Genomic DNA, 17,718 nt, shown 5'->3' with positions numbered 1-17,718 from the left:
TTACATTCATAATGTCAGCCGGGGGAGGGGAAGCAGCGCTGTGGAACAGCAGAGTGGCGAGGGAGAGCTGTCTTCTTCCCTTTACAAGCTTCAAAAATATATTTATCGTGTGATTTTGGAAATAAAAGTTTCATATTCTGAAAGCCAAGATTTTGTGTATTTAAAAAAAAATTAAAAACACCCGAAATAAAAAAAATATATATTTGAATATCTTTTTTTTTTAATTGGCTCATGATAGGCCCCCGATCTTCGTAGGCCCCTGGGCTTCAGCCCAGGTCAGCCCGTGCATTAAGGCGGCCCTGCCCACGTGTTTTTGCTGATGGGAACTTGGGTCCCCCTCGCAGCGAGGGTGCAGCGAGCCGTTTGGCTGATGCAGAGCGGAGTGCACGTGCTCGGGTGTACAGTTTAACCATGTCCTGGATGTAGGAAGGGCCAGATCCATTCGCAGCATGGTACGCAAGGACCAGTGTCTTGAAGTGGATTCTAACAATTACTGGAAGCCAGTGAAGGGAGCGGAGGAGCGGCGTGGTGTGGGAACATTTAGGAAGGTTGAAGACCAGACGAGCCGCTGCATTCTGGGTGAGCTGCAGAGGTCGGATGGCACATGCAGGTAGACCAGCCAGGAGGGAGTTGCAGTAGTCTAGGCGTGAGATGATGTGAGATGGCGTGAGCTAGCACTCCAACACAGTTGTACGTGATAAACTAAGGGGCGGGACATCTCTAAGAAGTTGACCAATCACAACAGAGCCGAACCTGAAACGCCTCTATTGGACTCCTGACATTCTAGTTATCTTTTAATAAATAATTAATTAAAGGTGGGGTAGGTAATTTTGGAGAAACCAGCTCGAGTGCGCTAGAATTTGAAAATACACAGCCAGAAAAAATCTGCCACTTCCTTACAGAGCCTCTCCTCCAACACACGAACGCGCACATGACCAATGAGGGCACGGGATAAGTTTGTGCAAGGCTGACAGGCAGGTAGGCCATCCAGTTATTTTAGCCGGGACGGCTAAAATGATTGGTCGTGCTTTTTACACTACTACGGCTTCCACAGATGAATTTTGTTATGGATTTGTTGTCAAAGCACTAAAGATATTCATTGCTATCGGGATGTTAAGAGCATTCCATGGAATATAACAAAAAGTGTATCTCGGGCCGGTTTGTCAAACGTACCTACCCCACCTTTAAATGAATAAATGCAGGAATATATATTGATGTGTTCATGTTCATTGGTACGCTGGTAGACCATCACACTCACACAACAACACAGACTAAGACACTGTGCAATTCCACCAATGTGCAATGGTGTAGAAAAATAACAATTCATTGCGAATGTTACCTGTAAATTGAAATAACCTTTTTAATTCTAAATACGATGTGCATGTCCTTTATCTACTAGTGTTTTATTTGTTGTCTCTATCTTCACTTTTGCTCTATCAATGTACATTTCCCCTCTGTGGGACAAATGAAGGAATTATGATGGTGATTTCTGTTCCACCCTCCCACTCCATAGAGGGCGATAATGCAACCCGTAATAAAAATCGAAGAAGAAGAAATCCAACCGCTGCTTCTAACGCCGTTAAAAAAAATCAACGAAGGAGAAGAGGCCTCGTCAACATCCATGAACCAAAGCCACAATTTGTGTGAAAACATGGCTTCTCCAGTCGGCTGTGAGCATTATGTGCGCAGCTGCCTATTAAAAGTGAGTTAACTATTTAAATATATATTCTATACTAGCCCTACTTTTATGATGGAGGCATATTTAGTGTTTAAAACGACATAACGTATGGTAGCTAACCGAGCTAACGCTAGCCGGTAAAACCCCAACGGAAATTAACGACACATATGTTATGCTTTTTGCATTTATTTGCTGCATAAGTGAGGTAAAATATAAAAAATAGAGTTTAGTGAGTATTTAATTACACCGTTTATCTGTAAGTGAGCTTTTCTGTTATTTTCTGGTATTTAAAACGTCTATGCAAATATGTTTCATTCTCTATAAGTCAGTGGTGGAACAAGTTATTATTTCCTATACAATGATTGTTATTTTCCAGTGGTGTAAAGTAATTAGGTAGATTTAGTTAACCATATCCTATTATCTTTACTCTGGCTCACTTATAATTCGTTTTGGCAGATGTTAAACCTGTTCCTCGCAAATTATATTACTTAGCTATACAGCAAGACACACAAAACAAACGGTATAATAATTATGCCAAAGATCTGATATAATATAACTCCCCATGATCCAAATGTGTCATGAAGTCATTTACTGAAAGAATACCATTAGGAATGTGTGTATATAAAATGTCTCTTTTCTAAAGCGGTTATCATATTAATTAAATCCAAATGTTGAGAGTGTCGAGCTGCAAAGACAATTTACTACACTTGTGAGGTATTTCAGTTGTTTTACTAATTTGTATTTTTACTCCACTACATGTATTTAAAGGTGGGGTAGGTACGTTTCAGAAACCGGCTCGAGATACACTTTTTGTTATATTCCATGGAATGCTCTTAACATCCCGATAGCAATGAATATCTGAAGTGCTTTGACAAAAAATCCATACAAAAATGTCATCTGTAGAAGCCGTAGTACTGTAAAAAGCACGACCAATTATTTTAGGGCCGGCTAAACCGATTGGATGGCCTACCTGCCTGTCAGCCTTCCATCGGGGCACAAATTTATCTCGTGCCCTCATTGGTCATGTGCGAGTGCGTGTGTGTTGGAGGAGGGGCTCTGTAAGGAAGTGGCAGATTTTCTCCGGTTGTGTATTTTCAAATTCTAGCGATCTCGAGCCGGTTTCTCAAACTTACCTACCCCACCTTTAATACCTTTAGTTACTTCACAGATCTGTATGCATGATGTGAAATATAATCAAGTCTTAAATCAGACCAGTTCCACCTGGAGTAAATTCACAAGCTACCCTGCAGTCTACAAAGTGACTGAGGCTAACCTGTGATATGACAGTGACTGACACAGCCACGCTCACCTGTAATGTATTGTGTTGTAATGTTATATAATGTAATGTATTCTGCTGTTTCTCTGCCTTCAGGCTCCGTGCTGTGGTAAACTGTACGTGTGCCGGCTGTGCCACGATGCGGAGGAGAACCACGAGATGGATCGCTTCAAAGTCAGAGAGGTTCAGTGCTCTGAGTGTCAGACCATGCAGGAGGTAACAGGACAACTGCAGACCATATATACAAAATAATTACATAATGTGTCTTTCTTCACTTCGACTGTTATATGCCTTACATTGCTATAGCATCTTTTTAAAATAAATAACTAATCCCACTATCTATCTATCTATATATCAATCTATCTATTTATTTATCTATCTATCTATCCATCTATCCATCTATCTATCTATCCATCTATTTCTTTATCTATCCATCTATCTATCTATCTATCTATCCATCTATTTATCTATCTATCTATCCATCTATCTATTTATCTATCCATCTATCTATTTATCTATCTATACATCTATCCATCCATCTATTTATCCATCTATCTATCCATCTATCTATCTATCCATCTATCTATCCATCTATCTATCTATCCATCCATCTATCTATCTATCTATCCATCTATCTATTCATCTATCCATCTATTTATCCATCTATCTATCATCTATCTATCCATCTATCTATCTATCCATATATCTATCTATCTATCTATCCATCTATCTATCCATCTATCTATCCATCTATCTATCTATCCATCTGTCTATCTATCTATCTATCTATCTATCTATCTATCTATCTATCTATCTATCTATCTATCCATCTATCTATCTATCTGTCTATCTATCCATCATCCCCAAAATTGAACAAGTAATTTGTATCTCATGCACCTTCTGTCCACCGCTGGAAAAGTCAGCATTCTCTCAACTTTTCTTTAAATGGCTCTTGGTTTAGCATAATGCTTTTTTACTTATATTTGCAGGTTGCCATAACTGCTAGAATACGATCCAAAAACTGTTTTTATTTACTCTGAACATGGTTGTTGTCATGAGAATACTAACAGTCCAAACACCTCCGTCCCTCTCAGGCGCAGCAGACGTGCCAGCAGTGTGACATGAACTTCGGGGAATATTACTGTGACATTTGCCACCTGTTCGACAAGAACAAGAAGCAGTACCACTGTCAGCCCTGTGGGATATGCCGGTGAGCAAGGGAAGAGGTTAAAGACATGGAATCAAAGAAAAAAGATCCTTATGTGTTTGATGTGACACAGTGCACATCTCAGTGTGTTCTCAAATGTTCCATACTGCTGTATTATTCATAACGGCTGCGTTTGCTCCTCACAGGATCGGACCCAGGGAGAAGTATTTCCACTGTGAGAAATGCAATCTGTGTTTAGCTCAGGACCTGCGGGGAAACCACAAGGTGATTATTAACCTGCAACACACACACAAACGGACACACACACACGGACAGACAGACAGACAGACAGACAGACAGACAGACACACAGACTGCATCTCAGGTCGGTTAAATGGATTCCTTGCGTCCCTCACTTGCGTCGTTTCCCTGCCTTTAGTCCCTCCCACCAGGGAAGCATGGAAAGACGCAAGGAATAAATCACATATTTGTAACTAAATGAAACATTAATTGAAAGGAAACACGGTATAAACTGAGGAGGGAGTCCCGTGAGGTTCATGTGTTTTCTTCACTCCGCTGGGAAACTGCTCTCATGTCAAGAAGCATCAGATCAGTGCATGCACTGCATCGGCCAATCAGTGAGCGATACACAGTAAGGGGGCGGGGCGAGTGTCTGAGGATTTAATCGGAGGATGGTCTGTTGGTTCCTCGGTTATCGCTCCTCGGTCCTCCGGCAGAAATAAGCGCCATGGGACGCTACTCAAGATGGAGCAAACAAATCAACTTCCGGTGAGACCGAGGAGCGAGGAAATGAAAATAACCGACCTGAGACGCAGCCACAGACACACACACAGGCACACACACACAGACAGGCACACACATACACACATTATACATTCTTTATCCTCACTGCTGTCACTCACAAACATATTTTCTGTTTCAGTGTGTGGAAAATGTCTCCAGGCAGAACTGCCCCGTGTGTATGGAGGTAATAAAGCATGATATCGTGGAATGACAAATTACGCGATCCATTATTTTCTCTACAACCCTGATATCATTTCATTTTTTTTATTTACAGGATATTCACACGTCCAGAATTGGAGCTCACGTTCTTCCGTGCGGCCATCTTCTACACAAGTAGGACCCATTATTCTCTAAACACAAGTATCTCAGTGTATGGGGGGGGAATAACGCACTAACTGTTTCAATATGTTCACACTGCAAGATACATCCTTGAATGTAGGACCGGCACCTGAAGCTGTTGTAACGATGATATGTGTAATGACATAAATGTAATAATTGTTGTCTTTGTTTACCTTCTCTGCAGAACCTGCTTCGATGACATGGTCAGAACAGGGTGAGTCTTATAAATTGTTCTTCCTTTTTTTAGGATTCAAATCAAATCAAGTTTTATTTATATAGCATTTAAAAGCGATTTTTGGTCGAGCCAAAGTGCTGTACAGTACATGTAATAAAAACACATTAAAAAACACAGGGAAAAGTCAGGAGTCGTGCTCCGCTCTGACTAGAAGGCCAGGGAGAAGAAGTGAGTCTTAAGAGTAGATTTAAAAAGCCCTAGGGTCTGGCCGACCTCACATGGAGGGGCAGAGTGTTCCAGAGCCTAGGGCCAGCTGCTGCGAAGGCTCGGTGCCCTCGGGCTTTGAGCCTGATATTAAACGCGTCTCGTCCCTCTTACAACCGACCAATCACATTCTCCTAAACCTCAAACTATACGCTGCTTCTAATAAACATGTCATAGAAACACGGGAGTTGTCTGACTGAAATACAATGAAGTAAATTACGCTCCAGTTTAAATAAGTCAGCTATATTTCCAAAATCACATCATACATTGTTGGCGTGAATGTCGATACATTTGAGCTGTAAATAATGTGCAAGAATAATAATAGATATCTTCTTTTGTCTTCTCGTGGAAGCATTGCTCATGTATTTGTTGAAAAAATAAAAATATGTTTCTACTCACGGTTATTTCCTTCAAACTAAAATGTATGTGCTTCCAAAATATATCTTTCTGTCCTCAAAATGTCCCGTTGCCTTCCCAGGAATGAGAGCCATATAAGTTTATCTTATTTTAAAGGTCACCTATTATGCAAAATCCACTTCTTCATGTCTCTTCTACATCAACATGTGTCCCCTCTTCTTCATGTCTCTTCTACATCAACATGTGTCCCCTCTTCTTCATGTCTCTTCTACATCAACATGTGTCCCCTCTTCATCATGTCTCTTCTACATCAACATGTGTCCCCTCTTCTCCATGTCTCTTCTACATCAACATGTGTCCCCTCTTCATCATGTCTCTTCTACATCAACATGTGTCCCCTCTTCTTCATGTCTCTTCTACATCAACATGTGTCCCCTCTTCTTCATGTCTCTTCTACATCAACATGTGTCCCCTCTTCATCATGTCTCTTCTACATCAACATGTGTCCCCTCTTCATCATGTCTCTTCTACATCAACATGTGTCCCCTCTTCTTCATGTCTCTTCTACATCAACATGTGTCCCCTCTTCATCATGTCTCTTCTACATCAACATGTGTCCCCTCTTCTTCATGTCTCTTCTACATCAACATGTTTCCCCTCTTCTACATCAACATGTGTCCCCTCTTCTTCATGTCTCTTCTACATCAACATGTGTCCCCTCTTCTTCATGTCTCTTCTACATCAACATGTGTCCCCTCTTCTACATGTCTCTTCTTCATCAACATGTGTCCCCTCTTCTTCATGTCTCTTCTACATCAACATGTTTCCCCTCTTCTCCATGTCTCTTCTACATCAACATGTGTCCCCTCTTCTCCATGTCTCTTCTACATCAACATGTGTCCCCTCTTCTTCATGTCTCTTCTACATCAACATGTGTCTCTTCTACATCAACATGTGTCCCCTCTTCTTCATGTCTCTTCTACATCAACATGTGTCCCCTCTTCTTCATGTCTCTTCTACATCAACATGTGTCCCCTCTTCTTCATGTCTCTTCTACATCAACATGTGTCCCCTCTTCTTCATGTCTCTTCTACATCAACATGTGTCCCCTCTGTGGAAAGAGACTCTGAAAGTTTCAGGAACAAAGATTCTCTCTCTTTTTGATTCATTTCTATAAAAACCTGTCTGAAAATGAGCTGATCAGATTTTGGCCACTTTATGATGTCATAACGATGTGTTGTCTTGTGTAACCATTAGCCAATCAGTAACCAAGGTAACCCCCCCCCCCCCCCCCTTATCAACTGAATCTCCTCTAGAGCTCCATTGAGTTCTTTGTAACCAGATCTCTCTCAGAGGGGCGTGGGGAGGGGCTCCTTGTTTTCATCTAAAGTAACAGACAGAGAATCAGCACTTTGGAAACAGGGCTGAAACAGAGGGGATTATGGGTAATGCTGCAATGATCTGTTTGGTGTTTCAGCCAATCAGAGACATGTTCTGTATATATCTGAGACCTGTGATATATTAATGAATAACAGTATAATAGGGGACCTTTTACCTCCTCCTCTTCCACTAATGCCACCCCCCCCCCCCTCTCTCCCTGCAGAGCGTACCGCTGCCCCCTCTGTATGCACTCTGCCTGCAGCATGGAGTATCACTGGAAGCAGATCGATAAGGAGATCTCTCTCTCCCCGATGCCCACCGAGTACCAGGGCGCTACTGTCAAAGTAAGACCTCAATAACATGCACATAGAGTTACTACTAATGTGTGCCTTCCTTTCTTTATTTACTAAGTTAACTTACCCTTTATTATTGCATGCCTTTTTGACCTGCTATGCTACGTGTGCTGTCACGGTACCATACGATAATACTTTATTGGTACTTTATACGATACCGATACTCAACCGATACATATCGTGAAACTTTCATGTTGCATAAGGGAAACATTGAATCATCCCGCAATTACTCCCGCTGCTTCCCTGAACACAAAGGGACTTGGTTGCCATACGAGACAGCATTGGTTGGAGGTTGGATGTGTTGCTGCCTTTACCAGAAATAAACTTCTTGCAGTGGTTACGGACCCCACCATTCAGACTGGCAGTAGTTACGAACCCCACCATTCAGACTGGCAGTGGTTACAGACCCCACCATTCAGACTGACAGTGGTTACAGACCCCACCATTCAGACTGGCAGTAGTTACGAACCCCACCATTCAGACTGGCAGTGGTTACAGACCCCACCATTCAGACTGACAGTGGTTACAGACCCCACCATTCAGACTGGCAGTGGTTACAGACCCCACCATTCAGACTGGCAGTGGTTACGGACCCTCCCATTCAGACTGGCAGTGGTTACAGACCCCACCATTCAGACTGGCAGTGGTTACGGACCCCACCACTCAGACTGGCAGTCATATGCAGCCACACTTTAGATTTTCTAAATGAGGCCACCCCTGCTCTACAGTGACTCGTTTGCGGAGTTTCACGGCGAAATTTACATCGTAATTTTGACGGTTTGGACGCGAGTTTGAGGATATTACGCCTCCCTTTTATAAAAAATAATATCGAAAACCGGATCTGATTTCGGTGCCAGTAACCGGTATTTCGGTAATACCGGGTACCCCTATGCACCCCTAGTCAGATCAAGTCTGAAATGTGACTTGAATCACAGCAGCTCCATCAACATCAACAGACAAACATCAAGACACAATACACGAAAAACAAACAACAAACATTTAACATAACAGCACAATCAGTGAGAGAGAACCTGCTCAGAGAGCCTTCAGCGTGCATCTGATCTGGATTCAGCTCTGTGTGTACTGAGAGGATTGACTGGAGCACAAAGGATGCTTCAGTCTGACTTTATTGAATCACTGTGCATTTCCCCACAGCGGGACTAACAAAGGAACTCTGGTTCTGATTCTGTGTTTCCTCCGTACAGATCTTATGTAACGACTGCCAGACTCACTGCACGGTGCCTTTCCACGTGTTGGGGATGAAGTGCACCGGCTGCGGATCCTACAACACGGCGCAGGACGGGGGGCTCATCCAGCAGCAGCAGGGGGGGGAACAGCAGCAGCAGCAGGGGGAGGAACAGGAAGAGGAGGAACAGCAGCAAGAGGAGGAAGAGGAAGAACAGCAGCAAGAAGAGGAGGAAGAGCAGGAGGACATTGAGACAGACACAGAGCCGGAGCAGCCTCCCACTCCTCATTAACACTGAATCACACTGAAAGACATTTATACTTTAAACTGAACTCAAAGATTGTAAAAAACATTTTTTTCTGAACCCGCAGAGCGAGAACATATCCCAGCATGCACTTGGGGAGATGTAGGGTATCAAGACCGGCGTTGCCAGTCAAATATTAAGAGGAAGACTATTTGCAGAATTACATCAAGGCAGGTCGTTTTTACTTTAATGGCAAGTACTTCAAATGAAGTCCTTTGTGAGTGACACAGATAATAGCGTTAGGCCTAAATTAGATTAAATAAAAACAGAATATATTTGCCAGCAAACTGAAATACAGGGCTTTCTGGCGTGCCACTGTCAACATGAAATGTAAGCGCTGTTTTGATTTAAAAACACTTCAAGTTGTTGCTTATAGGGAATTCTGTTCACCAGATGGGTTTAAATGTGTCTGGCTTCAACAGATTCTTCCATGTAAGGACGGGGAACATGACGATAGGTTAATTACTCGTGGTGTGTTCAGGGTCGCAGTATTGTTTTCTGATAAAGGGATATTTCTGATGCTTGGAAGTTGGATTGTGTGAGGTACTTATCATCAGTCGTCAGTGTATCGACTCGAAAAACACAAAGGAAAATACTGCAGTGGACAAAGACACAAGCAGGACTTATTTTAGCTGCATGCAACAAATCCAAATCAGTGTAATTGTATGTTAAACTTAGAGTATTTGAACAGCTGTGCCCAGCCCTCAGACACCTCGCTGTAATCCAAGCGCTCAGAGTTCATAGAAAAGAACAGAAGTCTTACCTTCCAGATTAAAAAGGAATCACTGATCGGGCGTTTCAATGTGCTAACTCTCTAAAGCCAGCAGAGAAAATGTCTTGTTGCTATGGAGATATGTTCCGAGTCTTGCCTTTTTCCTTAATGAATCATTAACTTGTATTAATTAATACAAATACCCAATAAAATACAGAGTTTTACGAAGATCTTGTTTTACTACTGTGTTGTCCTCGGAACGATTTATTGACAAATATAATGACATTTCATCAGATAACATTACATACAGTTAAATGGAAATAACAATAAAATTATGAAAGATTATGACCAATTATCACATTTAAGAAAATGACTTGGTACCTTTTAGAGCTCCTCAAATGCACTTCAAAGTGTTTGACAAGCAATTGATAAAAATGTGAAAATAGATTAAAACGATTTAAAAAAATCATAATAATCAACAGTTAAGTGTTGATAAAATAGAGTGATATAGAAAATAAAGATTATAAAAACAAAGAGTTATAAAGTACATAACAACCAGACTGTAAAGATGTATTTTGTTTAAAATCAGAGATACGTTCAGAACCTCGGACACAAAAAAACCTGAACCGTTGACTTTGATCAAATGTGTTCACATCACTGTATTAAGGTTAGTTACAAGCAATTATATTAAGTTAAAATAAATATTAGGTTCAACTTAATATTATTGCTTCCAACCAACCTAAGACAGTTATGTGACATTTTTTGACATAATACATTTATTTAAAGTCAACGGTTCAGTTGTTTCAGAGCAGATCCTCTGTCAGAAAGCAGCACGGCCAAAACACTTCACTCAGTCTCTTTGGATCACTTGCTGTCTCCTCTGGGTTCTGGTTCTGGGGTGTAGAACTGGAACATGACACAAACAGGGACCCCGGTGAGGGCGGTCCTCAGAGGCACCTTTAGGGTGGGGGCTGCCGTGGAGAAAGGGTGAGGAAACTCTGGAGGGGGGGAGGCAGAGGCGTCCACATGTGGAAGGACGTTCAGGAGGTCAGCGCTCGGAGAAACGTCCACAAACAGAGCTATGTTTGCTGGGTCTTCAGGGAGGAGAGGGAGGGGGTGTGTGGAGGTCTGAGGGTCCTCTGAGAGGAGAGGAGGGAAGGAGATAAGGAGGTGAGGTTTCGTGGGTCACGTTAGGTAGGCGTATCTCTGTGATGGGGTCCTGTGGGGGGGGGGGGGGACACATCGGGAGACGTCTCCTCGGAGGAACTCACCTCGATGGACTCTAAGGAATCTGAGGCTTCTTCTTCTCCATTGAGACACATCTGTTGGAGGGTAAAAAGACAAGATTTAAAAAAAGGTTTCAACCACAAATCATCATTTTGGTGTCAATTAAAGAGGACGTATAGTTTGCAAGTTCATATTCTTCTCTCCCTCTCATAACCCAAGTCACACACCCTTTCAAAATAAAAGCCCTATAGATTTCCTGTATCCTCACAGGAAGCACAGGAAGAGGGATGGTTTTCCCAAATAAAAGCCCTATACCACTGTATCCAAACAAGACGCACAGGATAAGGATTTTTTTCTATATAAAAGCCCCCCCCCACACACACACAATACTACTACTACTACTACTACTACTACTACTACTACTACTTCTAATACAACTACTACTTCTACTACTACTACTACTACTTCTAATACAACTACTACTTCTACTACTACTACTACTACCACTACTACTACTACTAATTCTACTACTTCTACTACTACTACTACTACTACTACTACTACTACTACTCCTAATACAACTACTACTGCTACTACTCTACTACTACTACTACTACTACTACAACTACTACTACTACTCCTAATACAACTACTACTACTACTACTAATACAACTACTACTACTACTACTACTACCACTACTACTACTACTACTACTACCACTACCACTACTACTACTACTACTACTTCTAATACAACTACTACTTCTACTACTACTACTACTTCTAATACAACTACTACTTCTACTACTACTACTACTACCACTACTACTACTTCTACTACTACTACTACTACTACTACTACTACTACCACTACCACTACTACAACTAGTACTTACAGTAAAAAACGACTTACTGTACATCCAACTATTAAATCAATCAGCTATTGCAGGACATTGAGGCTATACATTTACAGTGGAGGAAACAAGTATTCAACCCCCTTCAGATTTTGTAAGTTTACCAACTTATTTTACAACTAAAAGCTCTTTTCAAAGGAAGAGCAGGTTGTAACGGAGGCTCTGTGTCGGTCAGAGTCTGAGCGCTGCTCCTCCTCCTGGAATGAGTCAGAGTTTGATGAGCCCTCCCTCTCCTTCCTGCTCTCAGACGCAGCCAGCTCCACTCTGTGCTTCCTGGTTCCTCCCCTTCAGATCCACACTGAGGAGGAGGGGAGGAACCAACATGTGGGTAAAGTACAAGAGCTGATAGGCCACATTCACCGCCCACACACATCCTGTTCAGATAACCTGTCACACTAGTTTCAGCTCTGAGGAAGTGAAACTCACACACTCGCTGCTGCTGAGAGGTGAAATGGCGCAGAAAGGAGTTCAGCTGGACCGGGAAACCTTCTCTTGTTCCATCTGTCTGGATCTACTGAAGGATCCGGTCACTATTCCCTGTGGACATAGCTACTGCATGAAGTGTATTACACAGCACTGGGATGGAGAGCTGATCCACAGCTGCCCTCAGTGCAGGCAGAGCTTCACACCGAGGCCTGTCCTGCTGAAGAACACCATGCTAGCAGCTTTGGTGGAGGAGCTGAAGAAGACTGGACCCCCAGCTGCTCCTGCTGATCTCTGCTATGCTGGAGCTGGAGACGTGGCCTGTGATGTCTGCACTGGGAGGAAGCTGAGAGCCTGCAAGTCCTGCCTCGTGTGTCTGGCCTCTTACTGCGACCAACACCTCCAGGGTCATTATGAATTGCCTGTCTTTAGAAAGCACAAGCTGGTGGAGCCCTCCAAGAAGCTCCAGGAGAACATCTGCTCTCGTCACGACGAGGTGAAGAAGCTGTTCTGCCGCACTGATCAGCAGAGCATCTGTTCTCTCTGCTCTGTGGACGAACACAAAGGCCACGACACGGTGTCAGCTGCAGCAGAGAGGACTGAGAGGCAGAGAGAGCTGGAGGGGAGTCGACTCAACATCCAGCAGAGGATCCAGGACGGAGAGAAGGAGGTGAAGCTGCTTCAGCAGGAGGTGGAGGCCGTCAATGGCTCTGCTGACAAAGCAGTGGAGGACAGTGAGAAGACGTTCACTGAGCTGATCCGTCTCGTGGAGAAGAGAAGCTCTGACGTGAAGCAGCAGCTCAGATCCCAGCAGGAGAGAGAAGTGAGTCGAGTCAGAGAGCTCCAGGAGAAGCTGGAGCAGGAGATGTCTGAGCTGAAGAGGAGAGACGCTGAGCTGAAGCTGCTGTCTCACACAGAGGACCACAACCAGTTCCTGCTCAGCTACCCCTCCTCACTGCCAGCCCCCCTCAGTGGAGCTACACACTCCTCCAGCACCAACATCCGTCCTCTGAGCTACTTTGAGGACGTGACGGCGGCCCTGTCAGCAGTCAGAGACAAACTACAGGACGTCCTGAGAGAGGAATGGACGAACGTCTCACCGACTGAAGTGGAGGTTTTACCGTCAGCAGCAGAGCCCGCCTCCAGAGCTGGGTTCTTCACGTGTTCACAGGAGATCACTCTGGATCCAAACACAGCAGGCACACTGCTGGTATTATCTGAGGGGAGCAGAAAAGCAACACGCATGAGACAAGAACAGCCTTATTCTCGTCACCCAGACAGATTCACTTGTTACCCTCAGGTCCTGAGTAGAGAGAGTCTGACTGGACGTTGTTACTGGGAGGTGGAGTGGAGAGGGGGAGCAGTTTGTGTAGCAGTCGCATACAAGAGTATCAGCAGAGCAGGGTTTGAAAGTGGATTTGCACTCAATGACAAATCTTGGTCGTTAGTTTGTGGCCAAAACCGTTATTCATTTCGTTACAACAACATCAGCACTCCCGTCTCAGGTCCTCCGTCCTCCAGAGTAGGAGTGTACCTGGATCACAGAGCAGGTGTTCTGTCCTTCTACAGCGTCTCTGAAACCACGACTCTCCTCCACAGAGTGCAGACCACGTTCACTCAGCCGCTACATGCTGGAGTTTCTCTTTATTACACACATGGAGCCACAGCTGAGTTTTGTAAACTCAAATAGCCTGAAGTCCTTGGTGGAACTCTTCTACTTCTTAAACTCACCGTGTGTCCTTCAGAGCTGATTGTCCATGTCTTCACTGCAGAGATCAGCTGTCAATCAAACATGATGGGCGGGGCTTCAACATCTTGAGTTGTTCTGTAGGTGTTGGACTTTCTTCCGGCTCCTTCCTGTGTCTGTGTAGCCATGGAGGCTGCTCAGGAGGATCCTTGTTCACCTGAACTGATGTGTAAACTTTGCTCTCAATATGTGTTGGATATTTCTTTTGATTCTTGTCGTCGTTTCTCTCGTAGCGCACGAGTCTTCAGAGAGGAAGCAGCAGAGCTTCTTTTATTCTACACATTTTATTCTGGTTCTAAAACAACAGAGGCATTTATAATCACATGTATTATTCTGACCAAATTAACAAACACACGAGTTCCCAGATGGTTATCACACTTATTTCATCATCACGTGTTTATTCAAAATGATATGACTTGCTGTCGTGATCATAATCAATAAGAACACCATTCATTATTCTGCTGTGAATAGCTGAGAGTCTTTGCTCGGGAAACACATGGTATAACATTAGTTATTGTTTTGCAGACTAATTGTTGTTGTTGTTGTTGTTGTTGTTGTTGTTGTTGTTGTCCAAATAGAAAGTGGGCACTCTGATGTTTTATAGAACATAACTCATGATAATAATCAATAAGTAAATCATGTCTGATTCTGAAACAGCGGAGATGAAACACATCATGGCGGAGAAAGAGAAGCTGGTCATGAAATCATTGGACACACTTTACTGATGGGATGTGTGATCGAATGTTTGGATCATCAATAAAGGTTTGTGTTTCAAAAACAGGATGTTGTTCTTGTGTTGTGTCCGGGGTGCCACGAAGCTGATGGAGAACATGTGGAAGTGACCTGAGACTAAAACTGAGTTTCCCCCTGAAGCAAAGCACAGTGTTCATCCTCACATAAGAGGCTTCTCAATTCTTAAATGTCCCCTCCTCGACTCCCCTCCTCGAGATTTAGTCCCGCCCACAGGAGATGCGAGCGGAGGACCGGGGAGAGAGGAGGGGAAGCAGCAGACGTTTAAAGAAATGAGAACTCCTCTCCTCTGAGCGGTCATATTAAAGCGACGTCCGTTCATTATTACGTGGCAACAGCTGCATCAGCTGTCGAGTGTTTTGTCATATTTTATAATCTCTGTTAGATCAGCTGAACATTGTTCCCCCACATATTTACTTTGAATTCATTGAGAGTGCGGTATAATGAGACAATACCAGGCTACAGATGTGGACACACACACACACAAATATATTTATATAAATATATGTGTAACAGAGTTATAAAGGTTGGTGTAAAATCCAGGTTAAATTGGAGAATTACGCCATCTGGTGTTACAAACGTGTGCCTGCATTGCTGTAGCTTTGTTACCGCAATGGATTGTGGGAGGTCCTCATACCGCGTGAGGATCTGTTGAGAGTAAGGTGCTATTGTATTATGTCTGTGGACAAAATGTATGTTATTATTTTATTAGCACAATAACGTTCTGTTGTGTTTGTTTAGTTTAATGTTAGTCGTTTAATGCTCACAGCAACATGTTTCTGTGTGATTCGCTATTTGTGTTATATGATTTATTAATGTGTTCGTCAATAGCTAATTTGAGCTAATAGGCTAACGTGAGCGTGGTGCTATCTCTCCAACAGAACGCAGCTCACGTGTTGATTGTATGTGTCCATTGCAATGCAGGTATGTGAGTTTTGTACACCAGTTTGTTTATGTTTAATGTTTCACATTGTTACCACTATACGATCATTGTTGTGTTGTTGAATATTGGATTGTAAAGGAGATTTATATACCGCGTGAGGATCTGTTGAGAAACGCAGCTCATGTGTTGATTGTATGTGTCCATTGCAATGCAGGTATCCTATGTATGGAATAAACTGAAGTAATCACCAGCTCTGAGTGGTCTGTTGCTGAGAGGACACCACACCGGGGTTACATTGGTGCCGTGACCCGTTCTTGACTATGCCGGACCAGAGTGGATGTTTTCTCGCCGCTGCAACGTTTTGGAGCTTCAATTCCTTCATTGTGTTGGACTCTCAGGTTTATTTTGTTGATATAAGCCTTATTCTTTTGAACTTGTCATTTTATTTTGGTTTACTATCGATAAAACATGAGTTCCAGTAGATTTAATACCTTTTGAAATGACTCCTTTCAATGTTGGTAGGGGTAGAGGGCTATGTAGCACACCTGTTCCATTTTCACTAGGTGACTTTAAGGTGGGGGATAGGAAAACTTTTGATGGGGATTCAGTGCACAGTGCAAATGGAGATGTGATGACACCTTCCATCCAGCCTAAAGTAGAGTTATCTACACCACAGTGCTTTAGCTCATCAGTCCCCAACCCTCCTGATGATGTGAGACTAGCTGACCAAATGAGCACTATTGTGCAGCAGATAGGGCAGCAGCTAGCTGATAGCATTATGTCACGCATTAACACTACAGCTGCTGCGCACACGAGTCATGAAGAAACATGCAGTAAAAAAGACACACTCCCCAGCCAAACACTGGATCTCTCCCAAGTCCAGCTAGTCACTCAGAGAGGAGTTAAAGACCCACCTGTGTTTAGAGGAGAGAGTTCAGACACACTGCCTGTTGATGAATGGGAGGATTTGATGAGAAATTACATCAGGAAAAGCAGTATCCAGTCAGAGCATCAAGCTGAAGAAATTCTGATTCACCTGAGGGGCAGAGCAAAGGATGTTGTGAAGTTTGGGATAAGAAATAGCGGAATTGATGTCCAAGAGAACCCACAGGCCATCTATGGACTCCTCCGCAAACATTTCAGCTCCAGCCATTGCTCTTCTGTGCCCTTAGCTGACTTTTATTCCACTCTACCAAAAGAACAAGAGGACCCATATGAGTACTGGCTCAGACTAAACAGAGCTGTCGATGTGGCTGACAGTTGTCTTAGGGAACAGGGTAAGGTGTTTGATAATCCCAGTATTGAAGTCACACGGATGTTCATCAGACACTGCCCCAGCAGAGATTTAGCTCTTACATTTAGGTCCAAGACAATTGATAAATGGTCAGCACGAGAAGTTCAGGAAGTGTTAGATGAATACCATTTAGAGAAGGGACTGAGGTCTTCCACAGAGAGAGGCAGGATAAACATGAATGTAGCTGAGGTGAACACTAATGCTGCTTTAGTGTCAGACATTCCCAAACAGGCACAAGCTGTGAGCCAGGACGCCCCCGCTTTCGAGAGGTTGATTGGCATGCTGGAGAAGGTGTTGCTCCAGGCCCCTGGGTATGCTCAAGCTAATAGGAGGCAATATACTAGCAACAAGCCACCAAAGATTGAGGGCTTTATGGACATGCCTTGTTCTATATGTAATGACAGCTCTCACTCTGCTTTCATACACTGTCGAGAGAACAGACTTTGCTTCCTGTGTCACTTACCTGGCCACCCAAGACGTGAGTGCCCAGAGGGGAGACGTCCTC

The 17,718-nt window shown here is 43.3% G+C and overlaps 2 protein-coding genes across 2 annotated transcripts; both read left to right on the top strand.

Annotated features, from left to right (window-relative positions):
* The first annotated feature begins 1,556 nt into the window (after positions 1–1,556).
* rchy1 (ring finger and CHY zinc finger domain containing 1) lies at positions 1,557–10,202 on the top strand. The gene is made up of 9 exons (XM_034091010.2): positions 1,557–1,702; positions 3,051–3,170; positions 4,049–4,164; positions 4,308–4,386; positions 5,044–5,088; positions 5,179–5,237; positions 5,428–5,457; positions 7,643–7,763; positions 8,978–10,202. Exons 1-9 carry the CDS (start codon positions 1,622–1,624, stop codon positions 9,248–9,250), a joined length of 924 nt encoding a protein of 307 aa, XP_033946901.1. The 5' UTR covers positions 1,557–1,621; the 3' UTR covers positions 9,251–10,202.
* Positions 10,203–12,457: 2,255 nt separating this feature from the next.
* On the top strand, positions 12,458–16,150 carry LOC117452981 (tripartite motif-containing protein 16-like). Its single transcript, XM_034091805.2, has one exon. The coding sequence runs from the start codon at positions 12,568–12,570 to the stop codon at positions 14,227–14,229; it is 1,662 nt and encodes a 553-aa protein (XP_033947696.1). The 5' UTR covers positions 12,458–12,567; the 3' UTR covers positions 14,230–16,150.
* Positions 16,151–17,718: the final 1,568 nt, after the last annotated feature.

This window comes from Pseudochaenichthys georgianus, chromosome 9 (genome assembly GCF_902827115.2).
Source record: "Pseudochaenichthys georgianus chromosome 9, fPseGeo1.2, whole genome shotgun sequence".
Lineage (NCBI taxonomy): Eukaryota > Metazoa > Chordata > Actinopteri > Perciformes > Channichthyidae > Pseudochaenichthys > Pseudochaenichthys georgianus.
The sequence above is the reverse complement of the archived record's forward strand: the minus strand, read 5'-3'. Positions and strand labels throughout refer to the sequence as shown.